The sequence below is a fragment of the Rhinatrema bivittatum genome, chromosome 11, assembly GCF_901001135.1.
Source record: "Rhinatrema bivittatum chromosome 11, aRhiBiv1.1, whole genome shotgun sequence".
Lineage (NCBI taxonomy): Eukaryota > Metazoa > Chordata > Amphibia > Gymnophiona > Rhinatrematidae > Rhinatrema > Rhinatrema bivittatum.
In genome coordinates, this window is record NC_042625.1 from 50611324 (window position 1) to 50633614 (window position 22291).

At 44.7% G+C, this 22291-nt stretch overlaps 1 protein-coding gene across 1 annotated transcript in view; it reads left to right on the forward strand.

Moving 5' to 3' along the window:
• Positions 1 to 304: 304 nt before the first annotated feature.
• The window catches only part of MMP11 (matrix metallopeptidase 11), a 32118-nt gene continuing 10131 nt past the window's right edge, over positions 305 to 22291 (forward strand). The window contains exons 1-4 of the mRNA XM_029571494.1: positions 305 to 588; positions 13463 to 13710; positions 16058 to 16201; positions 17580 to 17713. Of these exons, the coding sequence (XP_029427354.1) occupies positions 499 to 588; positions 13463 to 13710; positions 16058 to 16201; positions 17580 to 17713 (616 nt within the window). The 5' untranslated portion in view covers positions 305 to 498. The remainder of the gene's footprint in view (positions 589 to 13462; positions 13711 to 16057; positions 16202 to 17579; positions 17714 to 22291) is intronic.

The window sequence follows — 22291 nt, forward strand, 5'->3', positions numbered from 1 at the left end:
AAGTCCCTACTTGTTGACATTTGTTTGACTTCACTGAGAGTTGCAGGGGGAGGGGGGGGTTACTTTTGTTCTGCAGGGGACGGCAGACTCCTGAGACCCTCATTCCCTCCCGGGCTGCGCACTCCCACCTGCTCTGAAACAGTTAACAGTGAAGCCAGGAGCACTTTTTGGCTTCTCCCCGCCGCCACCTCCCCCCCCCGGGGCCGTGCCCTGACATCCCCTCATCACATGCCCTCTCCTCCTTCCCAAACAGCCAACACGTCATGTTACTGAGATGTGTCACTTAAGCCCATAAAAACTGTAATTCGAAGAGGGAGAACAAAAGGCAGCCGGGAGTATAAAACCCTCGGGACATCCCTGCCCACTGCAGGAGCCAGAGCCAGGCATCTCCCAACAATAGAGACACAGCCCTGCACTCACTTAGCAGAGCCGGGCAGCTCCCTCTCTGGCAGATGTGCACAGACAGACAAAGACCTGCAGCCTGAGGGATCCCGTAGGATGGCAGAGACCAGGGTCCTGGCAGCAGCTGCAGCCCTCACCATCCTCCTGATGCCCTCTCTACAGGCAGTGCCAGCTCCCAAAGCTCTGGTGAGTAAAGTCCTCCTCTCACAGAGCTGCACTTCTCTCTTTCTCCAATAGTTTGGTGTTGCTTGTGGTTTTGCTTGCCTTTTCTCAGCCTCTATCACCTTCCCCTGCTGAGGTCTCATCCTCCAGTCTTCCCTTGTCCTTCCCTCTGGCTCTTTCCGATGGTCTGCAGCTCCACAGCCCTGCAGATGTGCAGTTCCTGGACTCGCTGCCCCACCTGTTTCCCATCAGCTCATTTAGAAATGCGAGTCCTTTTTAGATATTTTTAGCTTGCCTCTGCAGGGAATCTTTAGCACATTCCAAAGCAGCCCAAAATAAGTCTAGAAACATTCCAGCCGCTGCTCCCCCATCCCAGTGGGTAAAAGCCAGGGATCCGGACAGGGTTTGCATTCCCCCATCCCTGCAGGGTGAGGGCCAGGGATCCGGACGGGGTTTGCTTTCCCTGGTCCTGGTGGGTGAAGGGCTGGGATTCGGACAGGATTTGCTTTCCCTGGTCCTGGTGGGTGAAGGACTCTGATCCGGATAGTGTTTTCTTTCTCTCATCATGTGGGTAAAAGGCTGGGGTCTGGATGGGGTTTACTTTCTAGCCAGTGGAGTTTGTAATCGCCAGTAAGAATTGCCCAAGGTCAGCTTTAGATGCAAGAGGGGTGAGAGTGACCCTGCCAAGAGGGAAAGGGTAAATGAGACAGACAGAGAGAAAAAGGGAAGAGAGAGACAGCCAGGACTGGATTTAAGATTATGGTGCCCATAGTTAGAATACTGGGGGTGGGAGATTTCACCCCCAGACATGAAAGAGCAGTGGGGGAGTTTCAGTTTCTGGGTGCCTTCAGACTTTGGCACTCTAGGCACGGGCCTAAATCTGGCCCTCCAGACAAGCCGTGACAGAGCTTTCCCACCATAGTTTTGTTCTGGGGTAGATGATGGAAGTGCATCCTATTATTAAAGGGTATATACCAGCTCCCCATCCTCCTGTGACCGCAGTGATTGTTTCAAGATCGGATTTTGAGAGAGGCACCGAACTGGGATACAACATCGGTGTGGGGAGAGGGCTCTCAAGGTGGGAAGGACTGTGCCACATTCTGATCCTGGGGAGAGAGAGAGAGAGAGGAGGATTCACCACTGTGTGATGGATAAGAACCTTCATTTTCAGTTTATATTTTATTACAACAAAGACAAAAATGGGAGAATTCAGTGAAAATAATGATTCCATTTTGTGGGTAAATAAAAATGTTGTGCTTGTTATAATAAACACTAAAAAATTCCCAGGAAAAATAAAATGAAAAGGAAGGTCCCTAGTGATAGAATATGGTGACTGGTACCTCTGTTGTCACTCCACCTATCCTACAAAAACACAAACATCCAAATGTTAGTAGAGCAGAAGAAATACAAGGATGGACGTGCAGACAGGAGAGTGGACTCAGACTAACTTCAATGGCTATAGGATGGGTGAGTGTTTCTTTTTCCCCTTATTAAAACTGCCCTCCCAATGTCTATGTCTGATACACATCCTGCTATTCAGTAAGGGAGCGAAATAAAATAGATTAGTAATATAAGAACATAAGAAGTGCAGCGCTGGGTCAGACCAATGGTGCATGGAGCCCAGCATCCTGTGCATAAGAACATAAGAAGTGCCGCACTGGATCAGACCAATGGTGCATTGAGCCCTGCATCCTGTGCATAAGAACATAAGAAGTGCCGCGCTGGGTCAGACCAATGGTGCATGGAGCCCAGCATCCTGTACATAAGAACATAAGAAGTGCCGTGCTGGGTCAGACCAATGGTGCATGGAGCCCAGCATCCTGTACATAAGAACATAAGAAGTGCCGTGCTGGGTCAGACCAATGGTGCATGGAGCCCAGCATCCTGTACATAAGAACATAAGAAGAGCTGCACTGGGTCAGACCAATGGTGCATGGAGCCCTGCATCCTGTACATAAGAACATAAGAAGTGCCGTGCTGGGTCAGACCAATGATGCATGGAGCCCTGCATCCTGTACATAAGAACATAAGAAGTGCCGTGCTGGGTCAGACTAATGATGCATGGAGCCCTGCATCCTGTACATAAGAACATAAGAAGAGCTGCACTGGGTCAGACCAATGGTGCATGGAGCCCTGCATCCTGTACATAAGAACATAAGAAGTGCTGCGCTGGGTCAGACCAATGGTGCATGGAGCCCAGCATCCTGTACATAAGAACATAAGAAGGGCCGTGCTAGGTCAGACCAATGGTGCATGGAGCCCTGCATCCTGTGCATAAGAACATAAGAAGTGCCGCACTGGATCAGACCAATGGTGCATGGAGCCCTGCATCCTGTACATAAGAACATAAGAAGTGCCGTGCTGGGTCAGACCAATGATGCATGGAGCCCTGCATCCTGTACATAAGAACATAAGAAGTGCCGCGCTGGGTCAGACCAATGATGCATGGAGCCCTGCGTCCTGTGCATAAGAACATAAGAAGTGCCGTACTGGGTCAGACCAATGATGCATGGAGCCCTGCATCCTGTACATAAGAACATAAGAAGTGCCGTGCTGGGTCAGACCAATGATGCATGGAGCCCTGCATCCTGTACATAAGAACATAAGAAGTGCCGCGCTGGGTCAGATCTATCTATTTCACTATACATGATATACTGCCTAAACTGATTACTCAGTAGGCATTTTACTTTCATATTAAACCAACATACTTCCCTCCCAAAACCCCACCCCTCAACGTCCAGCATCCCATCTCTGACGGTATCCAATCCTGATCACTTAGCGTACCTGACAGATTGAAAGGGAGATCTATACCCTGTTTCTCACTCCCAGAAGTAAGAGCTGGGGATCCCCAAGCTTATCTGGGAATAATTGTTAATGGATCTGGCAATCAGAAATGTGTACAAACCTTTTTAAAAACATTTTTTGAGGTACGGCATGCAGAACTGCACCCAGTCTTCAAGGTGTGGTAAGTGAGGGAGGGAGAGGAGCGAGATAACGAGGAGCTGTGTGTGTGATCTGAGGCAGGTGTTCAGGTCAGTGTGTATAACAGGCATGGGGTTATAACCCTACAGGTGCGCCGGCACTGATACAGCCTTCATGTTCAGCTGCTGTCCCCTTTTCTCTTGCAGCCAGTTAGGTCAACACATTTTCTTACTACAGAATGGAGTATTTACAGTCTTCTTAAGAGACTCTTTGAACCTTGAAATCCCCAAATTCAAAGCTGCTTCAGCATCCCAGAGAAAGGAGTGACTGGCCAGCTGGAATGTAATAATATGGTCTCAGTTTTGTAAATTCTAAGTCCTATAAATGGCAAAAATATTCCAGCTACAGCACATTTTCTGATAGGGCAGAAAGACATTCAGGGGGCACTGGGGAGATTGGTTCCTATGTGTGGTTCTGAAATGTGCAGTTTAGGTGCCACTTAGTACAGTGTAGGGAGTAGATCTCCTGATCTCAATCCCGGAGCTGTCAGAATCCTCATGTGCCCCCTGACGTGTCCTGAAAATCGTGTGGATAGACCCCGGTCACACTCTCACACCTCTCAAAAGCCTTCTTTTCCTTCACACCCTTTGAAAGCACACGTTTAAAGTGGAGAGAATGGAGAGGAAAAAGTGCTTTATAAGAGAGCTGGTACTAGAGCAGGAAAGGATCTCCTCAGCTCACACACGGTGCCTCTCTCTGCAGAGATTACTCCACTCCTGAGCTACTTTTTTGGCCTTTAAAAATTCAAGCAAGTTTTGCAGGATAACTTTGGCTATGTTTATCCTTTGCATAAACAAGCAGCCAGGAGCTAGTGGAAATATTTACTCCTCTGGGATTTTCAGGGTTTGGAGGGAAACAACTTAAGCGGTTATTTAACGCAACATGTTGGCATGTGAACACGAGGGAGAGAGAGAGTGACAAGGGGGTCTGGTGTAACTAAGCTTTTCCCATAGCTACAGTGGCTGAAAACATTTCTCAATGATGAAAAAGAGAAACGGGGGAATAGATTTGCGCTTCCATAACAACAGAAGATGTAGCCATCTCTGGGTTGGGATTAGTCTGCACATGCGTCGACTGTGAGGGTTTTGTATGAAGGAACACAGAGAGGGTTTAAGCAGGAAAGCTCAATGGCCCAATACCATTCACCCGAGCACTGGAGAACCCTTCTCCATCCTCCCTTGCTCTACCACTGTTTCCATGTCATAAGGAATAGGCTGATCCAGTCCTGGTTTTCTCCACCACACACAGGGACTTGTAGTTTGGTTATCCATTAGAAGAGCAGTTCCCCTTCTCCGTGTATTCAGCAGAATACAGCAAGGACTGGCTCACTCTTTGCTTTCTGTTAGCAACTCTGCCGCCACTACAGTGGTGCCCAGGCATTCACCATGTGCAACCGTCCAGGAGGAAGTTGGTCCAGCTGAAAGGGACTCTCCAGTTGGTGAGACAGTGACTTCTGAACTTTGCCTCTCTCTAGCCCTTCCTCATGATCACTGATCACAGAGCTTCAGTTTCAGGGCTGCTTAGCATCAACAAACAGGGATTTTCTGCGCTGCCTACTTCAGATAAGGAGACATCAACTGCAGCTGATTCAGACCCAGGCTGAGACCATAGTTATAACAGATACTGAAGTCATGGCTACTACTAAACATAGACTGAGGCCACAGCTACCACTGAGCAGAGACTAAGGCCACAGCTACCACTAAACATAGAGTGAGGCCACAGCTACCACTAAACATAGAGTGAGGCCACAGCTACCATTGAGCAGAGACTGAGGCCACAGCTACCACTAAACGTAGAGTGAGACCAGAGCTATCTGTGAGCGGTGACTGAGACCAAAGCTACAACTAATCATAAAATGAGGCCACAGCTACCACTGAGCAGAGACTAAGGCCACAGCTACCACTAAACATAGAGTGAGGCCACAGCTACCATTGAGCAGAGACTAAGGCCACAGCTACCACTAAACATAGAGTGAGACCAGAGCTATCTGTGAGCGGTGACTGAGACCAAAGCTACCACTAATCATAAAATGAGGCCACAGCTACCACTGAGCAGAGACTGAGACCATGGCTGTCTCTCATAAACCGAGACCATGGCTGCAACCAATCAGGCATCTTACTGTACATACAGCACACACTTACAGGGCTGGCAGTTTCTCCCTTTCTCTGTGTGTGTCACAACTCTTTTCTAAATAGGGTGAGTAAAGGTTTACCTTGACAGACATTTTCAGCTTCAATGTCCTGCTACTGTCCTATAAACCAATAGAGTTGTATTAAATAAATATTGTGGATGTGCTGAGGGCCTTCAGGCAGACAGTGAACTGGAGTGACCCCATTAGTGAAACAGCCCCAGTGAGGTGGTGAATCCTGTGCTTAGCAGGTCTCCCTAATTAAACAATAACAGCCCAGGGAATATTGGACCAGATGTTCTGGATCCAGAGATCCCAGCTGTGCTCACATCTTCCTCTCGCATTAACTCTTCCACTGCTCTGAAGGAATGTCCTAAGGACAGCTGCATAGAGCTCTAGGCTCAATCCACATATGTTATAGTGACCCAGTCCCATCAGCTCAATCATTAACAGGAGAGCAGGTGCTAGTATGAACTTGCAAGAGCCCTGAGCCTGCAGGCACCACATCTCCTGATGCCGACTGTCCTTGCAGGAGGAGCCAGCCCCTGACCCGTCTACTGTCTTGTTAGAATCTGTGCTTGTGGCATAGCAGCCCAGCCTGCATACTGGTCCCAGTCCCGTTCAGGTGTCAGGCTGTGCTCATTCCATTTCTCTCAGGCACTGGGAGCTGCAGCCTATTCCCTCGAAAAGCTCAGTTCTGATGTTCTCTTTAAGTTCTTTTTTTTCCCCTCATGCACATTTCCAAATTCCACCCCAGAAGTGGCTTCTTGCTCAGGAAAATTGCAACTGTAAGGCCTAATTAGATTCTGCGTGCCTGATGGATGTTACTGGAATGAAACTTTTTCTCCAGCTTTATCCTTTTGTTTTCTTTGTTAGCTGGGTTATTGCGTTCTACACAGCTAAGGCTTGGTCTTGTGGCTCAAACATAGGCCTTGGTGTTAGGAACTTCTGAGAATCTAGATCTGACTTTGGTTGAGTCATTTTTCTCTCTCCTCACTTCTAATCCCAGCTGTGCCCCAGATGAGGTGTGTAATGTAACATTTGATAAGACACTTTACCTGGACTTCAGTTTTAATCTCAGCTCTGTGTGATCCCAGGCAATCAGGTTATTATCCCGGGCCTCAATCCACATCCTCTGAAGAAATGCAGAAATATCCGTCTCAGAGGTGGCTGCATGTTTGCCATGAAGCCCAGCGATTGTAGGGCACTTTTAGTACTTGCTAGGATATTAGACAATAAAATTATATCTTTCTAGCAACAAAGCAAAGAGCTTCAACTCAGCCTCCTGTTATCCCCTGTCTCTTGGCTAAGTTTTTGGCCACCGGAATTTTATCTCAGATTCAGATCACGCTGAGAAAAAAAACTGCTTGTCACTGTTAAGTAGTTAATGCTGAGCTGCAGAAAGCAGAGACGGAGCGAGAGAGAGAGAGAGAGAGAGAGAGAGAGAGAGAGAGAGCAATCACCACCAGGGTGTGGGAATTGGGAATTCTCTCTCTTATTCTCCTCTCGGCACCCTATCATTTTATCTTACAGTTATTTTCACTAAGTATATTTTTCTCTCTTTTATTTTTACCCCTTCATGCATTACTTTGGCAACAGATGTGTGCCAATAAAGTTTCATGAATCTGAGAGAGAGAGAGAGAGAGACTGCAGGGGCCCGAGGACAGCTTTAATGGAACATGCGACTGAAGAATGAGACAAGATCAACAGAGTCCTGGCTCCAGGGCATAAGGAAAGCCTGTTTACAATAGCCTGGCCCCAAGCAGCAACAGCAGCAGCAGCAGTGGGTGTGAAATTCTCCACTTTATCCCTAGTCCTCACCTAAAGCACCCCACACAGTACAGGCACAGGCCTGTGCCCCTACTCAGCTGGGAAAGCTAGCAGAGGAGCATCTCATCATTCCTACCACTATTACTATGCTTGTAAAGCAAAGTGCTTACAGTTATAGTTAAAGGCAATTCTAGCAGAGATAATACAAGATACAACTGTGTAGAAATCACACCTCTGTAATAACTGTACCATATCCAGTGCCAGTGCAAGGTTATTAGGCACCCTAGAAAAAACTTACAGCCTGCTGTCCTTCCCGGGGTCACAGCCTCCCTACACACAAATAAAATTATACATTTATAAAAATTTAACATAAAAAAGCATTCAAAGTACAGTCTTCAGAGGTAAAAATATCACTTAGATCATGTATATAAAATTTATTGATTATATTGTGATTATTGTTGTTTTACATATTTCTTAATTCTTTACATTAATAAAGTATAAATAAAAAAAAACATTTACATGGAGTGCTGTGGTGCCAATCAGAAAAACCTGCAGAAAAAAGTAAAAAGGACACTTGGAATTGATATTAGGCCTATTATAATGTTTGTGTGGTGTGGACATAGTCCTCAGAAAGTCATGAATAAACTATATTACAATTATTGTAAACCTCCCATACCAAAACAGTACTAATTACCAGCACTCAAACAGTAATAACTTTACCTATGAAAAAGCAACACTGCAAATATTACACCAGGCCCTAAAACACCAAAACACCTCCTATTAGAAAAATAGAACAAACCAGGTTTCTATAGATCCCTATACAGAAACTACAAGCTAACAGAACATGCAGAACACAGACAGATCCTCACCAAATACAGAATAAGGACACCATAGACTATAAATGTAGACAAAACTGAACTGGAAACCACAAGAAGCCAGACTCTTTATGCAGTGCAACAATGGAAAAACAGAAACATTCTTCATTAAACAAACAATAAAATCAAGAAATATAAATTATCAATAGAGTAAAACCATACTGATAAGAATAAATATTTCATAACAGCTGACAAATAAAACAGCATCCAGTAATTAAAAGTTATACAAATTTTCCAAATACCAATAAACTATTTAAAAACAGACCCATCAGAGAGTACCCAATAATTACAATTAATAAAAATAAAAAAAAAATCCCCTGCTGCCCATACCTGGGATCTTTGAATTCCAGATGCCCTGAAATTGTTGTGGATTAGCAGGGGGAGAGGAGAGGGGTTGTTGCTCATAAACTTTATCCTCTCTCATATGTACACACGTGCTTGCTCTCTCATACATGCATACACACACCAACATAACATCTCTCTCATATATGCACACACACGCCCTCTCTCATACACACACACACACACACACACACACACACACACACACACATGAACATGCTCTCTCCCTCACTGCTCCTCCCCTGACGGCACAAGGCCAACAGCAACAGCCTCGCCCTTCAGCCCCAGCAGCCCCCGGTGCTTTTCCTCCTTTCGTCAAGCCTGCGGGGACTGACGCTTCTCTGCTTCCTGCGCAGCTTCCTATGGCTGAGCAGGGACCGGGGCCGATGCTGCGGCTTCCTGAATGGGCGGGGCCTCGCTGCTCAGCTGCTGCTGCTGCTGCACTTCCTGCTCTTCATTGCGGCGCGGGGCACCAGGCCAGTCCTGCTCCTTTCTGCGGCGAGGACGCGCTTACTCTTCCCACCTACGTTGGCATCGGCATGGTCTCTTCTTCGTCCCGTCCGCGCGGGACCCTGCTGTGGCGCTTTCTCTTCCAGCCTCGCAGGCGGGAAGAAGGAGAGACCACGCCTACCCTGATCGGTGGCGCCCTAGGCGGTCGCCTAAGTCTGCCTAGTGCTTTCGCCGGCCCTGAGCTGTAAAATAATCTCCCCTGCCCTCAGCTGTAGATCATCAAACCCGCTCTCAGTTACCTAACATTACCTACTCTCATGTGTAATGATCACACCTGCTCCTGCTGCCACAAGGTCCATCAAGCCCAGCATCCTGTCTCCGACAGGGGCCAGTTTAGGGCACAAGTAGGTAATCTATTTTTGTATCTCACTCCCAGGGATAAGCGCCAAGCTTTCCCAAGACCACCTGGCTGCTAACTGTTTCTGGACTTTTCCTTCAAGAACTTGTCTTTTGAACCCCACATCTGTTAGTTGCCTTGACCACGTCCTCTGGAAGTCCATAGCTTGATTGCGCGCCGAGTGAAAAAATACTTCCTACAGTTTGTTTTAAATCTGCAGGTGGCTACTTTCATGGAGCGTCCCCTGGTCCTAGTGTTGTTTGAAAGGGTAAATAGCTGTTCCCTATTTACCCGTTCCACCCTACTTCATGATTTGATAAATCTCAATCCTATCCCCTTTCAGTCCTCTCTTTTCCAAGCGAAAGAGCCCCAATCTGTTCAGCCTGTGTCCATAAGGGAGCTTTTCATCCCTTTATCATTGTTGCTGCCCTTCTCTGTACCTTCTCTACGTCTGCTAAATCTTTTTTGAATGGGATGACCAGAATTGCACGCATTACTCAAAGTGCGGTTGCAGCGTGCTTTATACAAAGGCTTTATTGATGATATTCTCAGTTTTGTTCACCGTTCTTTTCCAAATAGCTCCTAACATTCTATTTGCCCTTTTAACTGCTGCTGCACACGGAGCTGAAGATTTCTAGGAATTGTCCACAAGGACTCTGGGGTCCTTTCCCTGGGTAGAGACTCCTCTAACATGAAGCCCAGCGTCGTGTACCTGTGGCTGGGATTATTTTCCCCTCATGCATTGCTTTGCACTTGCCCACATTAAATGGCATCTGCCATTGAGAAGCCCAGTCTCCCAGGCTCCCAAAATCCTTCTGCAGTTCTGTTTTAATGACTCAAAACTATTTGGTCTCCTCACTCATTGTTCCATTCTCCAGAACACTTGTGAATATGCTAAATAGCACAAGTCCCAGTACAGACCCCTGGAGTACTCCACCAACAACCTTTTTCCATTTCAAAAACTGTAAAGACCATGAGCCATGCGGAGAAGGAGACACAGACACAGTATTATAATACAAAATATGTGCTAGGAAATATATCAGGATGGAGGAAATGCCACTAGCAAGTGACACAGGCAACAAATATAGCATCTGTGCATAAGGAAAGGTTATAAAAAGAAAACCAAAACTATTGCTAATTGTTATGACGGCTGGCCACACGCGACCCGCCTCTCTCACCCTCCGCCAAGCCGACCATGCCCTCGTCTCTTCGCGGCATTGGAGAACCGCTGCTGCCACTTCCTCCCGGTGCGGCAGGGAGCCGAAGCTGCCACCGCCACCGTACAGCTGTCCCTAGGCACACGCATGCGGCTTTCTTCTTGATTTAAAGGGGCGCAGTGGGAAAGCTTCCCGCAGCCCCAGATGATGATGTCACCCCTGGGGCTATTTAGGGACAGCCCCTGCTGCTAATCCTTGCTTCAGTGACAGGTCGAACTCTTCTTAGTAGCGAGTCTCCGCTCTCTTCGCCGCCCGCCCTGACCTCTGGCCTCCTCTTGGACTCGTCTGTTTGCTGCCTGCCCTGATCTTTGGACTCTGCCTCGCCTATCATCATCCTTGGATTCATTGCCTAGAGACCTGTACCCAAGAGCTCAACCTGCGGGAAACAAGGGCTGGTATTGGTGAAGGTCCTGTTGGGTCTCCTCATCACCTAGTACTGCCTGTCAACAACGAGGACATGCAGAGGGGCCTCTTTCTGCAGGTGGCATCAACCTTATCTTGGTCCAAGGGTCCATCTTCCAACACTAACATGTTTATATACTGAATAGCATAAACAGAATGATAAAATAACAACTCACTAGATCATAGGCTCATGTCCCTTGTCCCAGTCACCAACAGGCAAGTGATGCAGCCCCAGTTCAAGGAATTGGTATAGGGTTTAAGGAATTCTGCCCTGATTTTAGGGCAAACTGCTCAAGAGATCAGATCTGCATCTAGCTTCCTTCCATCTGCTCTGCATTTGGAACTGGGAACAAAGCTTTTATACTGTGTAGTATACGCTCATGCACAGTGCAGATTTGTTTCAAAAGGTCCTAAGCTATAAATCACAGTCCCTGCTCACAGTGTTCTACTTTTCGGGGGGGAACCTAGCCTATTCCTCCCCCATATACTGAAATTCTTCACATCCGCTGTCCCTAGCCTAATACAAAAACTGACCATTTAGTCCTACTCTCTGTTTCCTGTCTTTTATCTAGTTACCAGTCCACAATAGGACATTACCTCTGATCTTATGACCTGCCAATTTCCTGAGCAGTGTCTCATGAAGGACTTTCTCAAATGCCTTCTGAAAATCCATATACAATATATCAACCGGCTCACTTTTATCCACGTGTTTATTGTCACCTTCAAAAAAATCTAGTAGATTGGTAAACCAAGACTTCCTTTTGCAAAACCCATGTTAACGTTCCCCAATTAAACCATGTCTAGTTATGTGGTCAGTAATTTTGTTTTAACAACAGCTTTGACCATTTTGCCTGGCATTGACATCAGGCTCACTGGTCTAGTTTGTCCCAGATCATCCCTGGAGCCCTTTTCAAAAATTGGTGTCACATTGACCATCCTCCAGTCTTCTGGAACCATGGCTTTTTTAAATGATAGGTTGCAAATCACCAAAAACAGGTCTGCAGTTTAATGTTTGAATACCATCTGGTCCCGGTAATTTGTTAGTCTGTCAATCTGATTTATTACAGTCTCAGTTTCACAGAGATTTTGTTTAGTCACTCAGACATCATCATCAAAAAATGTACAATGACACATTTGATCCCTGTTATAGTCATAACTTCATTTACTTTTGTAGAAAAGTGCAAACAATTTGAAGTAAAACTCAAACAGAATACATTTCAATCTAGTTTAACAGAATTTTTTTTTATGTTCCTCAGATTCATTGCAGAAGTGAATTAAAAAACAATTTCCTAGCAAATCTGTGGGGAATCTGATTGAATACTGATTCACCAACTCATGGCAATCCAGTAAAATCAGAGCACTGTAGACCAGTGGTCCCCAACCCTGTCCTGGGGGCCCACTAGCCAGTCGGGTTTTCAAGATATCCACAATGAATATGCATGAGAGAAAATTTGCAAGCACTGCCTCCATAACATGCAAATTTTCTCTCATGCATATTCATTGTGGATATCCTGAAAACCCGACTGGCTGGTGAGCCCCCAGGACAGGGTTGGGGACCACTGATGTAGACCCCTGGAAACAGGCGACCGCTTGAACTCTAATGCAGAGTCACCGATTCAGTGAATCCACATCACTTTTTAGCTTTATAGTTTTGACAAAAGTTTGCATCATCGCTCAGATTTTCTGCAGGTTCATCAAACTAGTTTGCAAACTTTATTTTTGAAACTGTGCACCTGTGCTATTAAAGCCATCTTTTCATCTGTTCAGTAAACATGGCACTCAGTCCATGGCATCCATGCTCCTATGAAGTCCTACATAGCAGGAGCTACTGATCCAGAAGTAATTTCACCTTCACTAGTGAGCCACACATTAATTACAACTGTCTTACTTTCTCCTTCTCCCCAGACTGGCCTATAGTTTTCTTCTGATTATGACCAGAACTAATGTTTTAATTTAAACTTGAAAAAAAGACTTTATTTTCTGAAAATGTTTAATTTATCAGCTACAAGATAGCTGCATTTAACAGGCAATTGTGTAATAGGCCTTGTGTTTAATGGTACCAATCAGAATTGAGATTCTGTGGTGTACCATGATGGTAAGTAAGGAAGAAATATGGCTTGTGGATGATATGGCTTATTTTAATTATTGTATTTTAAATGAGGTGGTAACAAAGCAAGTTTGAGGTTTTACAATCAGGATAAAAGTCTATGGATGTGGGTTACCAGGTCATGAGAAAGACGTGATTCATTTCTCATCATTATTGGGGTGGGTCACACCAGCTACCTTAGGGTTTATTGCTAAGTAATTCATTGGTCCACTGCTCCCTTGTGTTCAGGACTGGCCTTGGAAACTCCAGAAAAAACAGAATTCCAGGATCTTGTCCCCGCACAGTGTCAAGGAGTATCTGTTCCCTCCCAAGAACTTCTTTGGTGGCACTGATCAGGATCAGAGGAACCAGTGGAACCCACCCCGCTGTGGTGTGCCTGATTTCCCAGTCCGGCCTGATGGCCATCATGGGCGAAACCGGCAAAAGAGATTTGTGCTCTCAGGAGGCCGTTGGGAAAAGACTGACCTCACTTACAAGTAAGACTGTGACAAAAGCAATCTTTCTCTATAAGGCCTCTCACTGTTTTATAATTCCTCCTCTAGTTAGAAAGGAGTCAATTTTCAAAGGGCTCAAGCTCCTAGGGAGCAATTTTCAAAGGGTTCAGGCTGAAAACTTTGGAATTTAAGAACCTAAATTAGCTCTTTTGAAAATTTATGAGGGCTGAGTGACTACATGTAGGCTCCTAGTTTTTATTAGGATCCTAAATTTAGGAGCTTAAAAAGTGGGTGACTATGGGAGCAGAGCTAGGGTGGAGAAACGCAGGAGCTTAGCAGGGATTTTCAGAACTGGGCACCTAATTTAGGAGACTAAATCTAAGCAAATAAATAACAGGCCTAAATTTTAGGCCCTTAAAGTTTTGGGAATTATCAGCTGAAAATATAGGCTCCTAAGTTTGGTTGAAAACAGGAGTTCAGCTTTTTGTGGATATCAGCCCCTTGTTATGCAGTTGATTAGCTTTAAAGAAGAAAAGAGAATTATTCTGCTACTCAGCTTAGCTCTTCCTCACCTCTAATACATCTCCAACCTTCCTCTGTTGCTCCACCCTATGCCTCACCTCATCTCTGTATAAACCCTTACACACACGCAATCCTTATGAATATTCAACTCTCCTGCATCCAGTAGGGTAACTAACAAAGGAAATGATACGTAGAGAGGCCCGCAGAAGACAAAAGTCTACGGGTGCTTTCCAAATTTTCAAAGAGGACTTAGGCGCATAAAAATCAAAAGTATGCTCATAAGTCATTTCCCCGTCCCAACTCTGCACCCTTGGAACGCCTCTTCCTACTGTGGGTAAACATGGGTTTCATGTGTCCATTTGCCCGCACACATGGTAATGGTGAATGTGCTTGTACAGTAGCTCTCTAGGAGGAAGGGAGAAGCCAAGAATAGCTTCAGCCACTATAGGAGACAGTTCAGAGGCTGCTGGGACAGTAAGGGGCAACTTTCACACTCGGCATTGCTGCAAAGCACTTGGCTACTTTTACCAAGGTCTTTGCACCAATTTTCAAAGTAAAAGTGTGACATATTTACCCTTTAAAAACTGCCCCTAGAGTAAAGCATCTGCTGACATTTGTACCTGCTTTTTTCTATGCATTCTTTTTGCATGGAAATGAAGGTGTGCAGGTTTGAAATGTATTACTTCCCACCTCCAGGAACACCTGCTTATAATGCATTGAAAGATATGTGCATTGTGCAACCCCATTTAGACTTTTATCTAGGTAAAGGCTGGGCATTTTCAGGTAAGCCTTGTACGTCTCAGTATTTGCTGGGTAAATAGATTTTGGACACCATCCTCTCCAAAATCAATGTGAACAGGTTTACAGATGAACCTGGCATGGCCAAAAAAGTCACCCATCATCAAAGATGGGAGGTCAAGTTCCATCTGCAGAGTGCGGCAAAGCAAGAGAGTTCATCAGTGGCATTTACCTTATGACTCATGGGGTCAAGGGTGCACCAAACTTTGAATCAGTGTATCCAGATAACAAAATATTTATTTATTTATTTATTTATTTATAGCTTTTCTATACCGACTTTCCAATAACAGAATTACTGATCAATTCGGTTTACATTTTAAACTTTAACAGTGACAAGTAATTGTCTTACAATGAACAGGAAGAAATAACTTGGAAATAAATATATGGGGATTATAACATAGATACAATATATAAAGCCTAATGTAGGCATTGGCATAAAACATAGGCGTGGAGTTGGGTATCGAATTTAGGACTGTCGGTAGGGTTGGGTATTGATTTTTTTTTTTTTTGGACTGCCAAGGATTTGAAATTGAATTGATGAGTTCTTTGGGGTATTATTTGTGTTATTCATTGGGGTATTCTTTGGGGTTCGAGGAATGTTTATGGTGGCTATAATGATCATTACAATGATGGATAAGCTGAGGGTGACTGCAACCATGGAGATGTTGAGTATGATTGTATTGATTAAGGTATTGAGGGTGATCTGTAATGATGGAGGTGCTGAAGGTGACTGTAATGATGGAGATGCTGAGGGTGACTGCAACCATGGAGGTGTTGAGGATGAATGTATTGATTAAAGTATTGAGGGTGACCTATAATGGTAAGTGTTGCAGTAGTAGAAGTGCTGAGGGTGACTGTATTGATGAAGATATTGAGGATGACTGTATTTATGAAGGTATTGAGGATGACTGTAATGATGGAGGTGTTGACAGTGATTGCAGTACTAGAAGTGCTGAGGGTGACTGTAATAATGAATGTATTGAGGGTGATTGTAATGATGGAGATGTTGCAAGTGCTGAAGATGACTAATGATGGAGGTTATCTAAAAATGCATCTTGTGTTTCTTTAGAATAATCAGGTTTCCTTGGCAGCTCAATACTGTGAAAGTAAGGCGTACTCTTGCTGATGCCCTAAAAGTCTGGAGTGATGTGACACAATTATCATTCACTGAAGTCCAAGAAGGACGAGCTGACATTGTTATTGATTTTACTAGGTGAGAGATGAAGAGAAAGAGGTAATAAAATTCTAGTTCACGAAGGGTTTTGCTTGATTATATAACTAGATGCCTGCCCACATTGTTTAATTCTGGTTTTAGGTCTGAGCCAAAGAATGCTGGGATTTGTAGTCTTGTTTTCTCATTGTGAATGAGAGTGCTATGAGACTGTAGTTAAAATACAAGACTGAGAAAAACTTCAGGCACTGTGGAAATCTATGGGATGTGAATAGAACCAAGAGAGCAGTGACAAAACTACCGGGGCTTGTTTCTCACATTTAAGATATGGACCATATACAATTGTATGCAAACTATGGGTAGCCCTGGTGTACCGCCTCAGGTTAGGAAAACAGATGTTCGAAAATTGAGCGTCCATTTTCCTAACCTGACTGTCAGCAAGACTTTTTTTTTAACTTTTTTTTCACGTTGCTGCTTTTTTCCAACTTAATATTGCGACGATATTAAGTCAGAAGAACCACAGACAAGCAATATTTCTGCTTTTCTGTTTAACTTTTGGGGCTCCTCAAGATTTAACGCCAGCTGCGGGGCTGGTGTTAATTTTTGAGGGTTAAAATGTGCGCGTCAGGAACAGAGTTATTTTTTACATTGGGGGTACTAGCTAATAGCCTTATCAACGTGGAATTTACATGTGGTGAGTGCTATTAGCTCTGCCTTTCTTTGGATTTGCGTTTTGGACGCACTGATCCCCTTATTGCATCAGGGGTTATGGAGGCGCTTCCAAAATGCACAGCCAACTGCGGATTAACCTGTGCGCTAGCCTGAGCGCATGGTATTGCATTGTCCTAATAGTGATTCAGTCCCTAAATCTCTGAATAAAGCTGACAAGGCACAAATTAAGAGAAAAAAAGGTGATCTGACTGCATAGGGCAGTAGTGATAGAGCAAGAAAACCTGACAAAGCTCTATTGTGTCTTAGCTGCAGTTCAGAGCTTTGACTACTAGAGGCCGCCAAGGCCTGCTGGCCAGGTTCACAAATGGAGCTGCTGAGCGGGGTTTACTGCACCAGATGTTCACAGATAGTTCCACCTCTGGCTGCTACACCTCCAGTGTACTAGACTGAATGTGAAAATGCTAGGTGAAATTCCTGCTGCTACAGGAGCACTCTGTTTTGTATTTGGAGGAAAACGTCCTCATTTTGAAAAAAAACCCTGTGCCCGTTTCCATTTTGTCCTACAGAAAGCTTCATCCAATCTAGTACATTTTACTGGGGATTTTGGACATGTTCATTTCCTAGCAACACACACCTCAGATTGTTCTTCAGAGCAGCAGGAGTGAGCTGGTCACCTCACACTGCACCTTATTACCCCAGGAGCCTGTGGAAAGCCTTTTCTTGCTTCTTCCTGATGTTTCCTGTGCAGGTACTGGCATGGTGATCATCTGCCATTTGATGGGCCTGGGGGGATCCTGGCCCATGCATTCTTCCCCAAGACCCATCGTGAGGGAGACGTCCACTTTGACTATGACGAGCCCTGGACCATTGGTAACGATCTTGGTACGTTATCCCCATGTCCTTTCTATCTGCCTGTCTTTACATGTGTCCTTGGCCTTCTATAGTTTAAAAAATCTTTGCTCCTAACAGGCACTGAAACTGGGATTCAACATCTCTGAGATGTTCTTAATTCCTCTGAAGATGGTGGGGCTTTAACCTAGTTATGTGCTGCTAACTTCTCATGAAGGAGCTGTGGCTTGAAAATGATCAGAAATCATAATGTCTGTTGTTCTAATGTCTTATGATATGTGCTATGTATATTATATATGATATATATTTACTTTATATGTGATATACATTTATATTATATATGATATACATTTATATTATGTGTGATATATGTTTATATTATATATAATACATAAATATTATATGTGATATATGTGATATATATTTATGTGATACATGAATATTATATATGTGTGTATATACATTATATGTGATATATATTTATATTGTATGTTCTATGCATATTATATATAATAAATGTATACAGTAAATTCTTATCCTCAGCTGCAGGGTTTCCCATTTTCATCCTTCTCTAGTCTCACTTGCTCATCCTCATCTTGCTAATCTGCTCCTTCTTCTCAACTCCTTAGCTCAGGCAGCCTCTTTGACACTAAATTACCAAGGTTTATTATTACTAATTATTACAGGTACTGGTTGTCAGGGCTGGATTTAAGAGTTTGGCGCCCATAGGCAGTGTTGGAGAGTGGGAGGTGGGAGACATCCCTTCCCCCTTCCCCCACCCCCACCTTCCAAAGTCCCAGAGTGCTACAGCACCATTCCTCAGCCTTTGAAGTGGACTGGAGCAGGTTCCTCCTTGGCACAGTTGCACTCCTGTTTGTCCTGAATATTTGGCGCCTTTGGCAATTGCTTATGCTACCTGTGCCTAAATCCAGGCCTGCTGATTGTACTAATTGGTTAATGCCTAATCTGAAGTCAATTATTTATTTATTTATAAAATGTATAGCCCGCTGATCCACAAATCTCATCGGGAACAGTCAAACATATATAATAAACACATAACGCAAACAGGACCCTACTAATGAACATAACAGCCCAAAGAAAATGCAATAAAAAACATGAACACAACTCACATAAAAAAAGGTCATCGGGGTCTCTTTGTCTTTCCTATCATTCAGAGAAATGTCCCTATGGGCCGGCCTTATGGTCCCCGAGTCAGTTGAGGCAGGGTATGCGTTCACAGCCCCCAGGAGGGAGGGTCAAAACCATTGCTCATGGGTGACACTCAGTGGCCAAACTCAGAGCCGATGATCACAGGGCTCTGGAGGGAGCCCTGGTCATGGCCCCTGGCAATGACTGCATTGGGGTGCACTGATGACAGGTGAGAAAATATGAGTGAAGGCGCAAGGTGCCGGATTCCAGACCTGGTTCTGGCTGTGCTGGAGGCCCAAAGGAGCAGGAGGAACAAATAAAAATATTCCCATGATTAGGGGGAGGGAGGAGACAAATTGTGTTTCCTGAAAATTCAACCTTCAGCCTTCTTTTTTCTTCAGGCTCTTTGTTTCATGGCTTTAATTCTCTTAACCCTAACACTGCTTCAAGGTTATGTGCACATGATCGACACCCATTCCTCCCTCCCAGCACCAGTGCAAGGCCTCGGTTCCTCACCTCAGCATCAGTACAGGACTCCATTTCCAATTCCTGACACCACTGCAGGTATTGGACTCCTTCTCCAGGCACCAATCCAAGGCCCTGTCTCCTCTTCCCATTACCAATACAGGATGCCGATTCCTCCTCTTGGCACCAGTGCAGAGCCCTAGCTCCTCCTCCTGCTACCAGTATAGGGCCCTGGCTTCTCCTCCCATCACCAGTGTAGGGCCTCGACTCCTCTTCCCAGCAGCAGTGCAGGGCCCTGGCTCCTCCTCCCAGCAGCAGTGCAGGACTCTGGCTCCTCCTCCCAGCACTAGTGCAGGGCCTTGGCTCCTCCTCCCAGCAGCAGTGCAGGGCCCTGGCTTCTCCTCCCATCACCAGTGCAGGGCCTCGACTCCTCTTCCCAGCAGCAGTGCTATCTGCTGCTCTTCCTCACGCTCTTCTCCTAGGTACTGCATTGGTATCGCACCAGTGAAGCAGTGCGAGTGACTGAAGAGAAGCAGGTAGGCAGTGCTTCTTTTGAGTGCTGCTCCTTGCTGCTGTGAAGCAGCTGGAGCAGTGCTTTCTGCCTGCCCTTCTCCTGTGACTGCTGGTTTTACAATGCCCATGGAGCTGATGGTCCACTCGGAGCTTGCATGAGACTCCTGCAGCACATCACTGCTTTTTCCAATCAGATGCACTCCTTCCCTTAAAAACATAAAAGTGCCCTGCTGGGTCAGACCAAGGTCCATCTCACCCAGCATCCTGTCTCCGACAGAGGCCATGTCGGGTCACAAGTACCCGGCAGATCCCCAATAATTGTTCTATTTCTTGTACCTCACTCCCAGGGATAAGCGCCGGCTTTCCTAAGTCTACCTGGCTCATAACTGGTTATGGACTTTTTCCTTCAGGAGCTTGACAACTCCTCTTTTGAACCCCACATATGTTACTTGCCTTGACCACGTCCTTTGGCAACACATCTCATAGTTTGATTGGGCGCTGCGAGAAAAAATGTTTGCTATGGTATTGGTTTGTTTTAAATCTGCCGGTTGCTAGTTTCATGGAGCATCCCCTAGTCCTAATGAGGTCAATATTGAAAAGCCAGTTAGATGGGTAACGTAATAGTTATCCTTCTAAATGGCTTACCCGGCTAAATGTAGCTGGATAAGAAGGGGGCGTTCCGTAGGCGGGCAAGAGGTGTTTGGAGGAGGAGTGGAGTTAGCCACATAACTTATGCGGCTAACTCTGGTCAGGCTGAAGGGTTGCCCTAAAGTTAGCTGGTTAGACATAACCGGCTAATTTTAAGATAGCCAGGTATATTCAGTGGTACAACCGTGCTGCTGGATATACCCTGCTAACTAGCCAAGCCACACAGCAGCTGAAAATGGACCCCAATCCCAATTTACCTGTTCCACTCATGATTTTATAAATTTCAATCACATCCCCTCTCAGTTATCTCTTGTCCAATCTGTTTAGCCTCTCTCCATAAGGGAGCATTTCCATCTTCTTTATCATTTTGGTCGCTCTTCTCTATGTCCGCTATGTCTGTTTTTTGATGAGGCGACCAGAACTGCACACAGTAGTCAAGGTGCAGTATGATATTCTCAGTTTTGTTCTCTGTTCCTTGTGCATGGGCTCTTCTTAAGTCACTAGTTCTGTTGGGGGAAAGGTAGTGATAGTGAGGGACGGGGTAAGGGAAGAAAATAGCACCAGTTACTTCCAGCTCTTTCTCATCTTTTAAGATATTGCAGTTGGCAATTGACACTAACTCATTAAATGCCTGATATACTAAAAGCTTTTTCACATTTTGTGTCTATGAGAAAACTGCTTAGTACGTAGGGCTTTAAAATCCCTCTCTTTGTTTAATTCCTGAGGTGATATTAAAGCTGTTACTACTTAATCATATTTATATATCTCTGGGCATATTTATATGTATTGTTGCATGGAAATTATTGATAGAACTTCCCAAATCCATAATTCCTCCAAAGGTTTCCTAGAAAACTATAACCTTCCCCTTGACTGGAATAAGGAGTCAGATGGGCCCAAGGTTTCCATTCAATTTGGCTCAGACTCAAAAAATGGGCCACTACTGTTCTTTTGTATATTTTGCTGTTTTCAGTGGTATAGCTTTATTGATTGCACTCATCAAGCTTTTGCTTCAGCTTGCCTTGCGCATTACATTAGTCAGTGTTCCACTTTCTGTAGAAGATGGAGATAGAGTATTAGGATTAGGGAGAGTGTACCTGAAGAATTTAGATGTACGTGCAGGGACAAAATAGCCCGCACTGAAAAGTGAAATACTGAGAGCAGGAACTATGATTTATAGCTAAGGACTGCTTGAAACAAAGAAAGTTGAACTGCGCATGTCTGCGTATTGCGCAATTTAAAATCCTTGTTCCCAGCCCCAATCAATTGATACAGATGGAAGCAAGCTAAGAGAGCAGATCTGTGCTCCAGTGCTGTAAGTCCTCATAATCCAGTGGAGAAATAATCAATCTTTTGCCAACTCCCAGTGGAGATGGACTTGAAGCTGCACTACTTATCATAAAAGGGACCTGATAAGGAAAGTGAGCTTAATTACCAAACTAATTACTGAAAAAATAACCATTGCATTTTTTTTACTTATGTAATTTATTTGTTTTGTATATACCTCTCTTTTTATCTTATATATCTATAAATGCCTATATACCTCTGCTGTTGTTATATATATACTCAGACAGATTTAAATATATAAAGCCTTTTGTATGTACTTCATTCTTTATGTTGTGTCCTGGTCATTTCCAGCACTACAGTCTGGCTCTTACAGAGATATGCACTGCATGCACACACACACACATACACACACACACACACACACACACAATCCACCTCACATTGTGTTTTGTTATGTGTATGTCCTATCTCCTGTGATTCTGTGAGTCTCTGCTACATTTTCCCATTCTACTATGACTTCTTTGAGGCTCTGCCACAGTCTCCCTTTCTCCT